The following is an 18,254-nucleotide window of genomic DNA, read 5'->3' on the forward strand; positions in this document are numbered from 1 at the left end:
TTACCAACAGGAGGCTGGGCAGAGTAAGTGACTTCAGATGAGTCAAGACCCTAACCTCAGGATTCAGGAGACCCTGTAAGTACGGTGTTTGTCAGACAATTCCCTCACCATCATCTTTTTCCCCTTCTTGACCATTGAATCCACTCTAAGAGCACGTTGCATATAAAAAATGGACACTTAAAAAGAGTTTCTGTCTCAGGGTATTCGTAATAGATTCACCACTTCCAGAGGGCTTCATATCCCCTGACACACTGCACAGAGGGCTGTCTGATGGGCACATGCCAACACCAGCTACAATACTCTGCTAATTCTACCAAGCCGATATTCTTCACTGTCACTGATCCTTTGGAGGGAAATGTTTCTCTTCTACCCATGATTTTAATTTGCTGCCCTACCCTGTCTTCAAAAGGTTCAGCAATATAACAATGCACAACTGATCTGCAGAGAGGCAGTCTCCTCTCCTCCCAAAGCTCTCTCCCTGTTGGCAGCTATGCTTCAAAGCTAAGTGCATCATCAAAGACTGACAGAGTACTTCCAGATCTTTCAGAGAGGAAAGGAACAACAATATCACATTCTGGATACCCTGTAATTCCAAGAGGCTGTTTGCAGAAATTGTAATGATGACTCATGAAAAGACTCTGCCTTTATATCTCTCAAGTGATCTTACTCATGGCTTGTCCAAGCACCTGGGGTGCAGTTTCAGCTTGCAAAGCTCCCCTTTTCACCATTAACTTTGTGCACTACCTATAACATAAGGAGTTACTGCACAGACCTAATAAACAAAGCTTGTGAAGCAGCGTTGCTTTGACCGCCTTGACCTAATGCTATGTATTGTGTTGTAGGTTCACTATTCAACAGCCTTCTCCTTCAGGCATCCATTTGAGTTCTTGACTGTTTGGTAGACCCTTAGCATCCAAATATCAAGCCACTAAAAACTGGTGCTTGGATCTGCTTCCAAATTACTATTATCTCCACAAAAGCAATACAGGAAGTCTGAATTCTCTATTCATGACATTTCAGTAGTAGCTAGAGGCTGTAGCCAGGATAGTAACCCCATTGTGCTACAGGCCCATCAGACACTTTGTACAAGTCTCTGCCCTGCAGAGCCTACCCTCTAAATAGACCGACAAAGAAAGGATTACGGTCCCAACTTTCCAGACAATCAAGGATGTGAGTGGTTTTAGTTATGATGGAAATGCAACCTATACCCAGGAACTGAGCCCATGTGTCCCCCCATGCCAGTCAAGCAGCTTATTCATGGTTACATCCAAACCTTCCCTGCAGTAATTAAGAACAACAGAGTCAACTACATTCAGTTGAGGAACAGCCAAGACAAGAACTCAAACAAGCCAAAAATGCAAATAAAAGTGTCCAAATATTTTCTTAAACTGAACATAGACTCCAGCTCCCAGACACACTATCCCAAAAGGGCCTATTACCACAGCCTCGGCTGCTGGCTGATGAGGCCAGAGCACTGGCGTCTTAGAAGTATCTGTTAAGCAGGAGTGTATTTCCTCATTTCCTACTTAAGCAGCTCAGAGCATAAGTAACACCACCAATAATTTTGCATACGGAGCCATCCTGGCCCTTTCCTAACGGTACTTGTGCACTGAAACTGCTGGGCATGGATGGTCACGTTCGTCTTTTATAACTCATCTAGAACCCATAAGAAAACAATCAGAACACAACACAATCTTTACATTTGTTGACCTATCAGCAACAGCAGGTCTATGAACAGCTGCAGCATTAGTCCTGAAGCAGAGAGCAATTAAGTAAAGGAAGATTTTGCCTGTCTCTTCCAGTACTGGAAGACCACTCTCTGGCATTAGTCCTTGTGCCAGTGCAAACAGTTATCAGCAATAACTGGGGTTGGCAGGAGCCAGCACGAGAACCTCAAAGGCATTTAGACCAGCTGAGCTCTATGGACTGTGCTCTGAGCAGCCCTCTGCCACCACCAGTGTTCAGCAGCAAGGAATTCAACACATTGCTCTGCCCCCAGGCATTCCCACTGGAACAGGCAGGTAGGTATCAGCCCTTTACCTGAAAACATCCTGGTCCTCGTGGTCTGTGGGGGGGTTGTTCCACTGGGAGGGGATCCAACAGTAAAAATCACTGGGGATGGGCTGACAGAGCCCCCAGCCCGGGCACCAGAGTGCAGGGTCCCTCCGTAAGCACCTGAGGGAGCTGGGGAGACAGTTGAAAGGTGCAGACTGGCATTACAGGAAAGTTACTCAGAGCATGGTGTGCCTCACCCAGCAGTTTTATGTTCCTGCAGACTCTCTTGGGAGACAGTGGTTACCAGCACAGGCCAGCGCTCCCTTTGGAGGCATCCCCCGAGAACACGACCGGGCCAGGCTGGCACGGACTACAGGACACGAGCCTGGGCGACGTTACGCGTTGCTGCAGCTGTTCTCCCCTCCTCACTTCCCAGCCTGCAAGCCCAGGAAGACCCACCCTTGAAGAGCCATTCATATTCCCGCTGCCTGGCACAAAGTCCCCACTTCCACATTATCACATTCAGAAGGGGCCAAAAGAGGAAGCCCTGCCTACAAAAATCACACCACTAGCCAGCAATTACACAGCACGCACAGCCCACAGACCTTCGAGCGCTCCACAAGAGAAAGCAAACACTGTTACACTCCTCACACACAGCAGTCACTTCCTTTGCCAAAAGCCGACAGAAAAGCAGCCTCCCATTTGTAGGAGGCATGTAGGAAACTGTTCACTCCAACCCAGGACATCCTGCCAGATCTGCCTGGCCTCCCCACCTACCTGCGATTTCCATTGGCTTCTCATTGTTCAGGCTGTCATTGCTGCCAGCTTCTGAGATCTGTGCCCCAAAGGCTGCCTTCAGAAGCAGGTCAGTGAGCCTGCCTGTGCTCAGAGATCTAAAAAGAGGACATACAACACGAAGCAAGAAAGTCAACAGGTGCAATTTTCCAGCTAACTGCAACTCCAGTTTGTGCCATTCCTGGTCCACAACCACTTAACACTACACGGCAGTCTGGAGCTGAGATAACCACTCTTCCTCCTTCAATTGAGCATCTGAAGCACCTCCTGCTACTTGTAAAAAGCATACAACTACTGTGACTAACTGCAGTAATGCAAGTACTGACTCCAGCATTATTACAACACAATTTTTCTTTGATGGAAGATACAGAAATTAGTATCAGAGGACTCTTCTGGATCACTGGAGGAAGCTGCAGTCTGCAGAGAGGCATATAAGAAAAAAAACACTTAACGCCTGAGTGACTTTGTATTCTGCAATTCTCATGACAGTCAGCACACGGCTTTCAAACAGATCTCTGGTCTGAAGACCTGTGCCCACAGTTCAGTGGATGAGGAACACCCCTAACACCCTCTCATCCACGACAGGCACAAGCTCCACAAAGAGCAAGGTATGCATCTGCATAACTGCAGGGAGTCTGGTCTAATAACAAAATCCTGCATCCCCACTTGATGAAACCCTGGACACTAAACACAGTGTGAAGCTGCAGACAGTCTTTCATTTTATAAAATCTAGGCCATGGCCTGCGCCTGTAGAGGAAGACTTTAAAAATCTGTATCACATCTGTTTGCAGACCAAGGGTGCTGGCAGATAACTACTGAATGTTTACAGATGTTACATTACAACTTCAGTGTTAGCTGGAGTTTGAAATTTGCCCCATCTGTCCTGTATTAGGGAGGGAAGCACCACTGTATAAAGCAGACCATAGCTCACCTGCCCTTGATCTCTTCCACAGGCCTCAATCCCAAGCCAGTTTGCTGGCAGTGGAAATGACCCATCTCCTTCAGATCTGGCAACGTCTTGTTCCGTGTTGGAGTCATCATGACCCCCTGATGGGCCAAGAGGGTGAGGAGATTCTGGGAGCTTGGGGTTTTGGGAAACTCAAATGGGGACACAGCCTAAGAACAGAAAAAACAGAGATCTGTCACAGAATCACAGAATCATCTAGGTTGGAAAAGACCTTGATGGTCATCCAGTCCAACCATCAACCCAACATTAACAGTTTCCAACTCCACCAGATCCCTCAGCGCTATGTCGACCCTACTCTTAAACACCTCCAGGGATGGGGACTCCACCACTGCCTGGGCAGCCCATTCCAACGCCCAACAACCCGTTCTGTAAAGAAATGCTTCCTAATATCCAGTCTAAACCTTCCCTGGTGCAACTTGAGGCCATTACCTCTTGTCCTATCGCTTATTACTTGGTTGAAGAGACTCATCCCCAGCTCTCTGCAACCTCCTTTCAGGTAATTTGTAGAGGGCGATGAGGTCTCCCCTCAGCCTCCTCTTCTCCAGACTAGAAGAAGGTTCCCCTTGCCCCCCCCATTTCTTTATCAAAATTAAATTGTATGCTTAACAACATGCCTGAAATAGAGAGGTAGAAATCTCACCCCATGCAGTTACTTGTCCCCAGTCCCAGAAAGACTAAATTGAAAGGACAACTCTGCTGAAAAATTGTAGCAGCCTAACGTAAGCAGAGAAAATGCTGTCACAGTGCCAGCTTCGCATGAGACACCAGTGCTGTCACCTGCTTAACCGTCTGCTGCCTCTGCTGGGGATTCCTACCGGACACACACTTGTGTCACAAGCCGAGCTGCTGTGCGCAAACCGGCCCAGGCACTGCAGCTCACTAACGCGCTTCTGTCTGATCTGAGCAGCTCCTTTGCATTGCCTGTTTAAAACCCTGGACTCTGCTCAGATGGTGAACACTGCTGCCAAGTAAGATCTGTCCACTAAGAACGAGGACGCTACCCTATTTCACACAGATCACTAAACAGCCCATAAAGAAAAGCAAAGAAGCAGTGATAAATCCAGGTCAGAGTTACCTGATCACCCAGTGGTTCACCCCCTAATAATCCAAAAGATTGAGCCGTGAGAAACCCAAAGCAAGACTCCTTGACATACCTTTGTAGGGGAGCCCATTATAGTTGGCAAAGGGCTTCTCTGCATGAACTCAGACAGCTTCGGTGAGGATCTGAGCTGCCGGCAGTGTTGCAAGCCATGAATCTGCAGAGGCTGGCTGACCGGGGTATGACCGAAGTGAGCAACAAGAGGATCAGAGTGCTGCTTGGTTATCTTCTGCCTGCAGGAATGCAAATCTGACAGGTTGGGAGCACTGTGGAGCCGGGAGCCCATTCCTCGAGGAGACTGTTCAGGTGCTGAGGAACCTGGAGGGCCCAGAGTGACAAGCCACATCATCTTCTGGTTCTAATACAGAAAGTCAGCCTGATCCCAGGATCCACTGCTCAAACATCTACAGATCAAAACCTTCAGTGGATGGCTAAGGATGGCACTCTGATCAGCGCCACAAAACTGCTAGGCCTGATTGGGTTTTGACTCTACAGGAAGAAGAGATTTGAACAACAGGGAAATAAAAGTGTAGCTTCTTTCCTTCACTCCAGCCCTTACAGAGAAAGGGACCCTAACTGTCAGAGCTCAGCAGCAAGGAAATTACACATCAAGCAGGCCACTTGGCAGAGGCGGTGTTAGGGGGTTTGAGATGCTTTTCCTTCATTCAATCCATTGATCTCAAAGTCCCAAATTCGAGTTTTTGTGACACAGGATCTGTCAGCACTGGAAGACACTGGCTGACAGGATGCGAATGGATCAACCCCAACTCCTCCCAGCACACAGAAATCCTGGCTGGCCAAGCATCAAGAGAAGCTGCCAAAGGAACATATCCAATTTTGAAAGCCCTCAAACTACGGTTCTGGTCTTATCTGTAGCAATAATGAAGGAAGGTAAGAACCAACGCACCAGCAACAGGAACCCGGCTTCTCACTTCTGCTCCAAGAGAAGATGGGATAACAGTCTGGCTGGGCTGCTCTGGGATTGTTCCAACTTTAAGGGAACATAAAAAAAAGTTTATTCAGTATTCAAGTTTTCATAGGCAGTAACAACACTATGCACCACCTGTTTTATAAGAAGATGCTAGTTGTCTCTTCCATCTTTTCACTACATGGCTAGGGCTGAGAAGATCAACAACTCCTGTAAAAGGAGGAAAAAACCTCTGTCTGGTATTAGTTTAGCAAGTTTTAGTCTGACTTTGCAGTGATATTCTGTTTCTCTGAATTAATATGAGTATGCTGCATTTCCCCACCAGCAGAGACTAATAAAGGATGGAGACACTAGTTACATCAGAGTCTGTTTCTTTATAGAAAACAGCAAATTACATCAATTGCACACTGGGGTTTTTCTTATCTGTTTCCACTTGAATTGCTTGTCAGCATCTGGATCAGACTACCAGATATTCAGATAGTTACTTTTCAATTTGAATAGTGAAGTTCAAGCACTTCCAAAGCTGGTCAGAATTTTGCTCTGACAACAACTGGCTTATGTTTTTTCTCACTCCAGCCTGAGCCAGTAAAAAGATACTTTGCACTTACAGAAGCCCTCTTCAGAGGTCAGCAAAATGTTTGATGCAGACATCAAAACAAAGCTTGCCTCTCCTGGGGCTAAAAGGTATTTTCCTCTCCATTTTACTGAGGCCAAAACACTTGCCAAATAACCTACTGAGAAGAGCCATGGGAGAACACAACAATCCGAATTCCCTATTACCTGGCAGCTACCACTAGTCATAACCTCCCTCTTTCCTGTAAAGAGGCACGTGATTTTATTAGGGCAGCAACGTGCCAGCCGATATCTTACCTTGCGGTGATGGCATATACGGCTTGGCACCGCCAAAGGAGAGCTTTCTAGAGCTGGGCACAGATCCATGCTCTCCAGGATAAGGAGGGGAAGCACCAGTTTTAGGAAAACCAAGAGGACTTGTACTGCTAGACCTCCGGACCGTACCAGACCTTATAGGAAACAACAGCAGCACACACGTTACTCCAGGTGCCGGTGAAGAAGAGCAAGGAGAACAGCATCACCAGACACTCACACACACCCAGCTACTTCCCCAGAAGCAGAGCTTCACGGCTGTTTATTCTGGATCAAAATCCCACTGTTCTAAGACTACACCAATACAGATTAAGATGATAATCCTTGTTCTCAAGAGTTTTAATCCAAACAAAATTTTGCAAAACAAATGAAAAGAACGAACGAGGTTGGTTCAGCTGTACGCAGGAAAGCCTGTCATTTTTCTGAAGTCACTTTTAGATGCTTTCAGGTACCTAAATCAATCGTGAACAAGACAGAATTTCCTATCTTGCCACATCCAAGGTGTTTATCTTAAGCAGTGTCTTCAGAATGCCCTGAGAGGGCTTTATTCAAGTGTCCCTCCTGTGCGGAGCCACTCGCTCTTTTGCCAGAGCGGCCGTTCAGGTGGAAAGCTCCGTGAGCGCAGGTCGTACGATGCAGAGGTAAGCTGTGCCAAAGGCACTGCTCTGCAACAGAGCTTTGACTCAAATCAAAAGCTACAGCGCAAAACAGAGCAATGTGTGGCTGTCAGATCTCAAACAGTTCAGCACTACCCAGAGGAATTTCTCTTTGGGCTGGATAGTCAGAATTGCCTGGGCTCTGAAGTCCTTTACCTCCTTGTGAAGGCTGACCTTAGGGAGTTAAAATTAATTTGTACAGCCCACACATGCAGGAACCTCAAGTATTACACAGCTGCTAAAATGAAACAAAAGAGGAAACTAGACTAGCAGGAAAGTGAGCACAGCCACACCATCACTCTGGACAGAGATGGGATTATTGTACATTAATTATTTCTCAATATTTTTTCCCCAGTATGTTTTCACCACTTGTTAAGAACACACAACCTAAACTCTATTTACTGAAATGCCATTCTGCCTCTGCAGACTCCTTCACCAAGATTCCCATTACACTCCTCCATATGAGAAAACAGTCTTTTCATCAAATCCTTCATTCTACTTTCAATTTGGAAACATTTTTTCCCTCCTTAAAAGGACATTAGTCTCAGCCACTAGGTGGTTTTCTGGACAGGAATCAGTATGCTGAAAAAACCCCTCTGTGCTCAAGCCACTGAAAGATGCTATCACCAAGGTATCCTGCCTCCTCTCCCAGCACCACTGCATTAAGCTGTCCATGTGTATCTGAACAGGAGGAACAAAGGGATATGGGCTTCAGCAGGGCTAGATACGTTACCCAGGAATGGCAAAGTCATCCTGATGAAGTGTCAGTACATCTACTCAACACTACTAGGTGTATGTTTTACTTTATGCTGTGTTTCAGAAAATAAATAAATAATAATAATAACAACAACAACATCATCATCATATATTTCAGTACTTGAGATATAAGAATTTAATCTGCCATTTCCCCACCCCTCTTTTCAATATGTTACTACATTTCTCAGCCAAATGAATCTATGCTATATTCACATGCTTGGAAAAAAGGAAATCCTTTAAAATTTTAACCTAAAAATCACTTCTCTTCAGGTTGTTTCAGATTCAGAGGCCTAATGCTCATCGAGTGTCTGGCCCTGAAGCAAAATGAATACACAACAAGGAAATGGACACCTGGCAAGGTGAAAAGATACCTAGGCATTCAGTGGCAGAAAGTATTGCTCCCCCCATGTTTTTAACTCTCCAGAACATGAGCCATCCAGAAGGCTGAATATAATCTATCAGGAACTTTCAGAAAAAAACACCAGCTGACTGTTGCTGAAAGATGTGGAATGTCAAATGCCACCCTACGAGACATGGGATAAGCAAGCAAGCAGACGAGCAGGACAGGTGATGTGGCCAAAAGTATGCACACATAATTACCACCTCAACAAGCAACATATCTACCCACAAACAAGCTGCATCACACAGGCACACACCAGCCAGTCAGATGACAGTGGGCGATTTTTCAGAAACAAGAGTGTACGTCAAGGCTTGTAGTCAAATGACTTGGCAAATATGATGAAGCATTTGGCTGTAATGGTCTATCTGATACACCTGATGGAAAAGTGGAAGCACATAGCAAATGACTGATGAAGATTTCTCCTTCCATTCCTATAGGGTGTCTACTGAATTTGCTGATTAAAGGAAGTGATGGTGAGAAAGAAATATGGCTTCCTGGGGCAGAAAAAAAGCCATGACATCAGAGATTTTGAGAAGCTAAAAGCAGAGTGTGAATCATCCTGATTGTGTCCATTCCTCAAGTTACTCTGCAGGGACAATGCTAATCTCATCATTACACAGTGGTGACTAAAAGGAGCAAAGCATGACAGTTTGATCCCTGACTGGTAGCTGCAGGCTGTGAACCTGAACTTGGCAGCCTGTCACCAGGCTTGGGGTAGGTACGGCGTGCCTCGGTGTATCCTCCACACCTCCTCCAGAGCTCTAACCTTATACATCACATGGATAACCAGGACCCTTTTGTGAGTTCCAGCACTAACAGGGTCCACAAGTTGTACTGTAAAAAATACAAGGCACATAGGAAACGGCAAGGAGCTTACCACAAAACCTGCCACACACTTGAAGAAGTGAACATAAAATAGTATTAAAGTGACACTGGCACAAAACAATGTCTCTGCTGATCCTTGATTAGTATCAACATATCGTGTCTCTACTTCTGGGTCTACTTTGAGTAAGCCTTATCCTGAATTAGGCTGGCTGAAGCCCAAACTTAGACTGACACAGGTATTATCCTATTTCTGAAATCTAAATTTAAACTAATCCAGATACTAAAGCAACTTATCCAAATAAAAGACATGACACCTCACAGACACTTCTGTTTGAATGCCCCTGCTGTAAAAACTCTTTAAGATCCTGTACGAGTCTCCTTCCAAGCAGACTACAACCTCAGCTGCTGCTGTCAACCCAGATTTCAAACCTTTAAGAACCAGAAATTATACGTGAGAAGAGACAGAAGCCCTATGTGTCTTGGATGTACAAGGCACTACCACTGAACTCAGAAGTCAGCTGTATGGCTGAAGGCTGGCATCCACTCTTCCTGACGGCCTGCAGAAAACATGCTCTGCCTCACAGGCATAAATTGCTCATGATTTAATCAGTCCTGGCTGCATAACCACATTAATATGCAACTCGTGTAAGACACATCATCTATGGTGTGACTAGCTACAGGAACTAATTAAGGTAAAGTCAGGTAAGTTTTGCAGCTCCATCCATTTAGTTGTTTATCTCAACTTTTTCCTTTTATGAAGGCATCTACCAGATGGATGATTCTCTGCTTGGACACCCAGACTGTAGCCAGCATGGAAAAGCTATCAGACTCAAAGGGGCTCAGTCTGCACTGGAAGTTGACAGAAGCTGTCTTGCATACACACACACACAGAGATAAAATTTACAGTACTTGTTAACAAATAATCTCAACATCACTACAAAAATACCCCAAAACTATATTACCACGTAACACATACCACATTGGCTCCCTATAGAAGGAGGAAAGCCCATCACACAGGGAAATTTTTAGAGGTACAGGGAACAAACTGTGAAACATTTTGTTTTCCAACCCTCAAGCTGTAATACAGGAGCCCCCGCACTGACGTTGCCCCCTCCTCCCAGCCCCAGCACTTACCGCGGAGAGGCGTATTGATTGGGAGACTGCAGGTTCTGCTCAATCCGCCGGTAGTTATGGATTTGCGTTGGGACTGGAATGGGCACGGAGTGTCCGTACTTGCTGCTAGAAAACTGACCTGGCCGGCTGTTGAAAGGAGACACACAAAGAAAGCCTCTTGTAAGGGGTGGGCCTTCAGCCAGGTAATTGGAGGTTTTATCTTCGTAAAGCAACTGTACACAGGGAGTGTCCCCTTGGTTGCTCTCGGGTTGTGGGTTTATACTGGGAGGTAGTTCAAAGTGGTATCAAAGGGAAGTGGCACCACACATCTCCTGAAAACAGGCACCTTTCTTCCAGCATGATTCCCACCCACAGACTGAAGTTAAAACATAACCCAAGCACACCACTCCCTCCAGGAAAATTGGAGCCCTGCTATTTCAGGCCACAACTGGCCTAGTTTCCAGCAGCTCAGATCCACCGCCAGAGAGCACATCATTGAACAGGGGCTAAACACTCGTGGCTCTCAAAGGACACCAGCAAAGATTCTGCTGCCAAGAGCTACTTGCGATTCACGCAGAGGCACTGCTGCACCAACGGCATCTCCATGGAAGTCTCAGCACGCCATGAAAAGAATACAAACTTGTGATGTATATCAGAGTATTTTCAAGTTAACTACAGGGTGGAGAAGGCAACTCGTGAGAGAATAAATTTGGGGGACAGGAGCCGATATCTACATACTCATCAAAGCCAGCTAGAACATCACACACGCAAAATGGGACAGGCCCATTCTGCAAACCTGAGTTCTTTCTAGTTCCATCCAAGCAGGATAATCAGCTCACGTCTGGTATCTATTCCCCCAGGTGACAGTTTCCCCTGTTACTCTCAGCCCGTACACCACGCTATACACAAATCACGCTTTACAAAAACCATGCAAACACCACGTTTAACTAAGTAGCCGCCTGAAGTCTTTTCCCAAAGGCTTCAGAATTCTAGGATTAATTGCCATGGCAATGCTATTTACAACTGCCAACACCAATTGCAGGGATGTTGCACAATTACAGAAAGGTCTTATTGGTAATGAAGGCTTCTGCAGTTTTCCTTGCTGTTAATCAAGGACACACGCCTGGGTCTGCCCCTGAGAAGCAGGAAGTCTAATGCTTGGAGTGGAAGTGTTTTACATAAGATGAAAGGAGATATTTAATTCAGCCAGAATGCACATGTGTGCACCAGGGAAGAGAGAAGAATTTGTGTCTTATTTAGCAAAGCATCCCATTACCAGAATTTCTTTTTTAGGGAAGATCAGCAGTACTCTGTGGTTTACAGCGACAGTGTTGAACAAAGCTGATCTGCAGGAATGTGTCTGCAGATCACCACACAGTGCACGTGAAGACGCTCTTCCATCACAACACACCCAAATAACTGAAAGAGATCTTTCATCGAGGCTGAAAGATCAAAACATGATTCCAATTTCTTTGTTCCTCTCTCAGAGGTCTGCTAATTTTTTGATTTCTATATATTCCTCCTTATTTCTTCCACCACGAGAACAGACTTTTAATCCAATGTCTGTCTCTAAAAGGCAGCATGGAAGCCTTGATTCTTCATTGACATACAATAAAATAAACACATTCAAGGTTTCTGAGTGCTCAGTGAAAAGGTGAGGCTTTGGTGTCTCTGCCTGCTGCCAGTGTAAGACACGGACTCAGACATAAAGCGAACAGAGCTTTAACCAAGAAATCTGAGGGTTAATGTCAAATCTTACATGCATCCTGAATTTCAACATAAATTTCAAACACTATCTCTTCAATCTGGCCAAAATCCTTTGGGGGAAAAGAAGTTCTCTGATGAAATAATCCCCCCTCTTTTCAAGAGTTATAACAAGTCCTTAAAGGAGCCTGGTTTCTGCACAAGGTGCATGTTGTAAAAGAAAGCATCCAAATGAGGTGACATATACTAAACCTGCTAATTGGCCTCAAGCCTTGAAGACTACAATTGACCATAAATTTGCAAAGATCAAGAGATAAAGCTGGGACAGGGAGTGTAATTACTTGGCAGTAATTAAAATCTCTTTGAAAATGGTATTAAATCCATTGCTGTGGGATACATCCGAGGAAGTAACTTTTGTTAGACTTAACCACCTTCAACAAGGGAAAAAAAAAAAATCAAGTGTCAGCATATTTTAATTTTGCCTAGTCCTTATGCTCTTAGTTAAAAACAAGGAGAGCTGCTCTAGAGCATACCATGATACCCTGAGGAAAACCCACTGCTGGCCACTCCAAAATAGCCTTTGCTTTCTGTCCTAGTTGGAAAGCATCCAGCACTGCCTGCTAGCCTAGAGACACACATGAAAGGGAGAACTGCTGCTTTCGAGCGAGCAAAGATGGGAAGAAAATCAGGAGTCCTCTGCACCAATGAAGCCAAGTGCTGAACCAACGGGCCTCATGACACCCACAGTGAAGGGCGCTGAAACCCATCTTAATAGCAAGGACATAGCTGGGTGGCACCGGTTCCAAGCACTGTCGGGGACAGATCAAAGATCATGCTTTACACTCTGGATTTGGAGTGACTGCTCCAATCTTTCATTACTTATGTCTTATTCCCCACCCTGGTCAGGGTAGGAAGTAACTTTTCAGTGTTTCTTTTAGACTGGATATTAGGAAGCATTTCTTTACAGAATGGGTTGTTAGGCATTGGAATGGGCTGCCCAGGGAGGTGGCGGAGTCCCCATCCCTGGAGGGGTTTAAGAGTAAGGTTGACTTAGTGCTTAGGGATATGGTGTAGTTGGGAACTGTCAGTGTTAGGTCAATGGTTGGACTGGATGATCTTCAAGGTCTTTTCCAACCTAGATGATTCTGTGATTCTTCAAAGCAGATAGAAAAGTGGGAAGTAGCACTGGAAGGGGTTTGGCATCTGCTCCACAGAAGCTGCTAGGAATGAGTACGAAAGACAGCAAGAGCAGAAACACGTTTAGATCACAGCCACTGGCATCGACTTGTCACCTTGTGATCCAGTAGAATATGATGAGGCCAGTTTGGTGAAGACAGCAGTGAACAGTGAAAAGTAGGCAGCATTTGCAGTCAACTTCCATGAATTTCCACTCACTGCTGTCCAGAAACAGGGACAAATCCTTTAATAAAGACTGATCCCCAGAATGCAAAGGAATCAGTTAAGGAATAAGCTGTTAAAAAGCTTAGCAGGCGATGGCATAAGAAGCCTCATGCAATTAAACTCCATACTGTGGTATGTGTTTGCCAATTAATCTGATCACGTCAGCAGGACTTTGAGCCATGTTCTTCTCCTTTAAATTTGTATGCTTTGAGGCTATGTTTTGTCATTTTCTGGGCTCTGTTTATGTGGCAAGTGTGTTCAACACATAGTATGGGACTACAGTTTCTTCTTAAGAAAGATTTTAGGGTCATTCATTTCCCAGTGTGAAATCCCCTTCAACTGGCCTCCTCCAAGTGCCATATTGACAGAATAGAGGATGAAAGCTGTCCTGTTTCCCCAGTAGGCAGGAATGAGATGGGAAGCAACACCACCAGTTCCCTGTAAGCTAAGCACATACCCTAAAGCTTCAAGCTCTAGAGTCAATGGGATTGCCTTCCACTGACCATGAACGTCTTCTGAACACAAGTGTGTCTGGGGCTGCTGGCGGCGCTGGGCAGCTGGTGCTGTTGTGTGTGGGCAGCTGTCACCTACCAAATTTCTAAAGGCCAAAGCTGAGTTTATAGCAACTGGTTTAGTTGGAACTAAACTTATGACCACACCTGTTTGCACTTGTTACTCCTACTCCTGCATTCTCCATTAGTAAACAAGGCCCAGGTAGCAGCATTACTTTATACAGACACAGTGCAAGGAGCTTTTCAGATCTTCAGGAAAACTACAAGCAACTAAGTAGGCCCAGCAAGGGGAGATGAGCAACACTCTTCCACATTTTCCCAGTAATTAAAGTCCCTCATAACTTCAGCCTTGGCTAAAGTGTTGTGCTCTAATTCACTGCGCAAATTTAGAAACACGGGTCTTTAGCTGAAATACTCACCGCCTCTGCAGGCTGCGCACAGAGGGGATGAGTAGCACATACATGTCAGTGGAGCACATATACTTTCTGCTTGAGAATAATACCTAACCCCCCAGGGAACAGAGTTAATTCCAGCTCTACTGCATTCTCTCCTAGACCCTCCTGAGGGCCAGAAGAGGGAGAGACTAGCTCTGTAGTTGGGACTGATCAGTGCCCAAGGCCGGGGAGTTTCTCCTGGGCGTTTCTCATTACCCTTTAATTAAAGGAGAGATGTAGATCTTGGCCAGCATGTCAACATGCCAACATCAGTAAAATCCCCTCCTGGAAGTCAATGGGTGTTCAATTAATCAATGCTGCACAGTCACCACTGAACAGTCTTTCTTACCTGGACGGGCTAGGAGAACTGCTGTATGGGGGTGAAGGAGATGGTGTCCTTCCCTGGCTTTCCAAGCCTGCTGAAGTCACCAGAGAACTCCTGAAGAAGGACAGAAAGCACCCAGGTGTTAGAGCCTGGGAACCAACCCTCCTTCCCGCCCTGCAAAGCACAGCAACAGAGCTATGTCTGCCCAGCACCTTCTGCTGAGCCTAGTCGCAGGAGCCCTGGGGACTGTCACGCTGCCCCCCACACACTCTGGTATTCAGATGCCACATGCTGATGATCAAATTGAAAATGGTCAGAACCAGGCAGGTGACAGTTATCCCTGAAACAAAAGTTAACTCAGCAACATATTCCCTCCCATCCACCAGAATCCAAACGTCCCTAATGCACAGTACGTTCCAGTGCCTAAACAATTTCAGTTGCCTTGGCGCTCTTACCCGCTGTACATCAGGCTGTCTTGGATCGGTTTCCCTCCTGCAGCCTCAGAAGTTAAATCACCTGAGGAACAAGGAAGTGCAGAAACGGATTAATTTGAGATAATTTTCTTAAAAATTTTTGTATGTTCAGAGTAACTGAGATTTTGGGTACAATTTCCTGCTCCTCCAAGACCTGCTGAGTTGCTTCTGAAGTGTTCTGAAAAATACATGTGGGCTGAAGCTGATGTGGATCCTGCTGATACTTACACCCTGAAGTTTTGGAAAATTTAGGCTGAAAGTCCTTCTGTAAGGGAGCCAAACCTGACAGAATCATTTGCGGTAATAGGTATATGTCCACTTGGTGCAAGCAATTAGCTGCTGTGTAAAAAGACAGTAGTATATGTTGCACATAGGGCTTTGAAACATCCGTGTTCTAAGTGGCACAAATCCAGGGCAGTCAAATGAGCTGGCAGCTGGATACACAACACAGGGGAGTTTGTGCCTTTGCCAAAACATCTGAACACTGGGAACATGACTAGCACAAGACAAGCGTACACTGGTCCTATTGCGGTTCTCAGGAAAAATACACGCAACACTGAGCTCTTCCTTATCATGAGAACTGCACAGCAGAGACCTTTCACAGATTCCAGTTCTACCCCTCCAAATCCCTGTTTTAATATAAGTAGTGCAATGGTGAAAGGAGGAATTACAGCATTTATCACCAAGTTCCAACTCAGCAAAGCACCATACACATGGTCAAGGTTGAACAATATCCTTCTGCTGGTTAACTGAGGACTCATGCATGGACATACTTAGGCATGTGGCTGAACTGGGGCCCTGGCCTCTACGTACATATATATTTTCAAGGAATTCCTATCCAAATATAAACACATAGAGGTGCTAAAATGAAATTCAAGATGTTTGAAGAAAAATCCAACATATTTTAGTTTTTCTCAGGGACTTTTCCCAAGTGTCAAATCCGGCTTGCCAGCTGAAATCTTGTCTTGGACTGTGATGCTGAGTGAAACTGAAGACAAGATGACATGAGAATGGCTTCTGTGAGAGAAAGACATTTCCCTGTGAGCCTACTTATCTTCTTTCCTAGTTGGATTTCCAGGTTCAATCTCTTATTGAGGTCCCTGAGTAATCTTTACTCTCAAATCCTGCCTTTGAGGGTAATTACAAAATATCCTATGAAACCAGCCAGTGAGACAGATGTCTCTTCCAGCTTGAGAACAAAAACATTCCTGTTATTCAGTCAAAACAGACAGGCTTAGTTGCTCTTTCAACTTTCTAGTAACTATCCTTAACATCCACAACCCCCTCTGCTTAGAACATCTGCGTTTCCAGAAACCAGCTTACTTGAGAACTGCGCTGGGACCATAACGAAGTCATCTGTGTCACAGGACGAATTCTTACTGCTGCTTCCAGCAGAGTCCTTAGATCCATGCAGAAAGCCAGGGGAATCCTGGGTAGGAGATGCCAGCGCCTTCTCCTGCAGCTGCTGCTGCATCTCTCCAAGGGATTGCTAATTCAAGAAGAAAACAAACACTAGCTTCAGCACAGCCACTTCATCATTCTGCTCAATCCTTTAAACTGAGCCGTACAAGGCTACAAACAACATTTTGCTGATAAACCAGGGCTGATAGTTTGCCAGAAGCAGCTGTTTAGTTTACTGAAAAGGAACAGCCTTTTATGTCCGTGTCAGAGCAGCGCATCTTTTGTTACACAAAACATACTACCAGCATGTCTGATGCTCCCCAGATAAGAAAAATTCACTTGAGGTATTGTATCCCTCTGCTAAGGCTTTATGGATCAACTACGCATTTTCTACCAACATAATTTAGCATGGCTGTGAAACAGAGAAGAGCCTTCAGAGATAGTTTTGGTTGGTCTTTTGGGTTATGTTTTGTTGTTTTGTTCTTAAACATTAAACATCTGATCTCTACTCACACTTTTGCAGTCAGCAGCGCTTGGGAACATGTATATAAGTGTCCCTGCACTTTCAGGACAACCCTGTTTTGCTGTAGTGCTGATAAGGAGTTAAAGAAAGGCCTGAAGGAGGCTAAACATTCAATAGATGAATACCTCGCAGCCAAACAATGAACAGCCCCACAATCCTCATATTTTGCAGACAGATGGAGGAGGCCGGATGGTTTAAGAAAGCTTTATGTCAGCTGGAATTGCCCACAGAGTAGATCCCAATCTTTATCCTAATTCATCTTTAGGCTGAGAAAGACTTGAATCAGCTTTCACTTGGGCCCTATTAAGACCTTGTTCACCCTCCAAAGATCCTCCTGCTGTACCATCAGGGACTCTCTCTCACTGTACATGCAATACATACAAGCAGAAGAAATTTTCTAGCTGTCAAAAGTTATATCTTCTCCACCCAACCTGCTAGCTCTGCTCTGCAGACGTGGCACCTTTCATGTGCTGGGCCAGCACACCTCTATCAGCAAAACTTCAAAATGCAGAGTGGGACCAGTGCAGCACACTTCTAACCCAAGACCCCCTCCCAGTCTGCCAGCAAGTCTGTACCATCCCCAGGCTTCCCAAACCAGGAAAGCTCAGGGGCAGAGTCTGCTTTTCACAGCATCTACCCACTCCTGGAGTCTTATGGTCAGGAGGGCCTCAGTCTGCTTAGGGCTTCAGGGGGAAAGAAGCTCTCGGGGATACAGTTATACAACGTTCAGAGGAGAGCAGACCTATTCTCTCTGCCAGTTCACATCATGAGCACCCACACCAACTTCTGACAGTGCCTCTCAGCCTTTCCCACACCAGGCTGAGACACCTTGGCCCAGGGAAACCTCACAGAACAAAGCAAAAAAACAGTAATGCCAGGGAGGGAAAAAATTCAATCTTTCTCTCTTCCCCTACCCATCACACCACCAGCATTCCCGAGTTCAAAGTCAAAAGGCAGCTTTCACCAAGAGCCTCCAAAAACAAGCTTTCAGTTCAGCGAGCTGGAGGAATGTCACTTCACTGGTCAGTTAATATTCTGCCCTCCAGAAAAGTTTTCATCTTT

The 18,254-nt window shown here is 45.4% G+C and overlaps 1 protein-coding gene across 6 annotated transcripts in view; it reads right to left on the reverse strand.

Moving 5' to 3' along the window:
* ULK1 (unc-51 like autophagy activating kinase 1) overlaps positions 1–18,254 on the reverse strand; it is an 84,484-nt gene that overhangs the window by 11,731 nt on the left and 54,499 nt on the right. For 4 of the 6 annotated variants that reach the window (XM_074887611.1, XM_074887610.1, XM_074887615.1 and 1 more), the window contains 10 exons: positions 16,592–16,757; positions 15,251–15,311; positions 14,820–14,909; positions 10,441–10,566; positions 6,655–6,806; positions 5,764–5,847; positions 4,912–5,174; positions 3,722–3,906; positions 2,773–2,888; positions 2,041–2,184 (listed from right to left, as the gene is read on the reverse strand). In XM_074887611.1, the coding sequence (XP_074743712.1) occupies positions 2,041–2,184; positions 2,773–2,888; positions 3,722–3,906; positions 4,912–5,174; positions 5,764–5,847; positions 6,655–6,806; positions 10,441–10,566; positions 14,820–14,909; positions 15,251–15,311; positions 16,592–16,757 (1,387 nt within the window). The remainder of the gene's footprint in view (positions 1–2,040; positions 2,185–2,772; positions 2,889–3,721; positions 3,907–4,911; positions 5,175–5,763; positions 5,848–6,654; positions 6,807–10,440; positions 10,567–14,819; positions 14,910–15,250; positions 15,312–16,591; positions 16,758–18,254) is intronic. The other 2 variants (XM_074887614.1, XM_074887613.1) reach the window with 1 other exon arrangement.

This window comes from Strix uralensis, chromosome 17 (assembly GCF_047716275.1).
Source record: "Strix uralensis isolate ZFMK-TIS-50842 chromosome 17, bStrUra1, whole genome shotgun sequence".
Lineage (NCBI taxonomy): Eukaryota > Metazoa > Chordata > Aves > Strigiformes > Strigidae > Strix > Strix uralensis.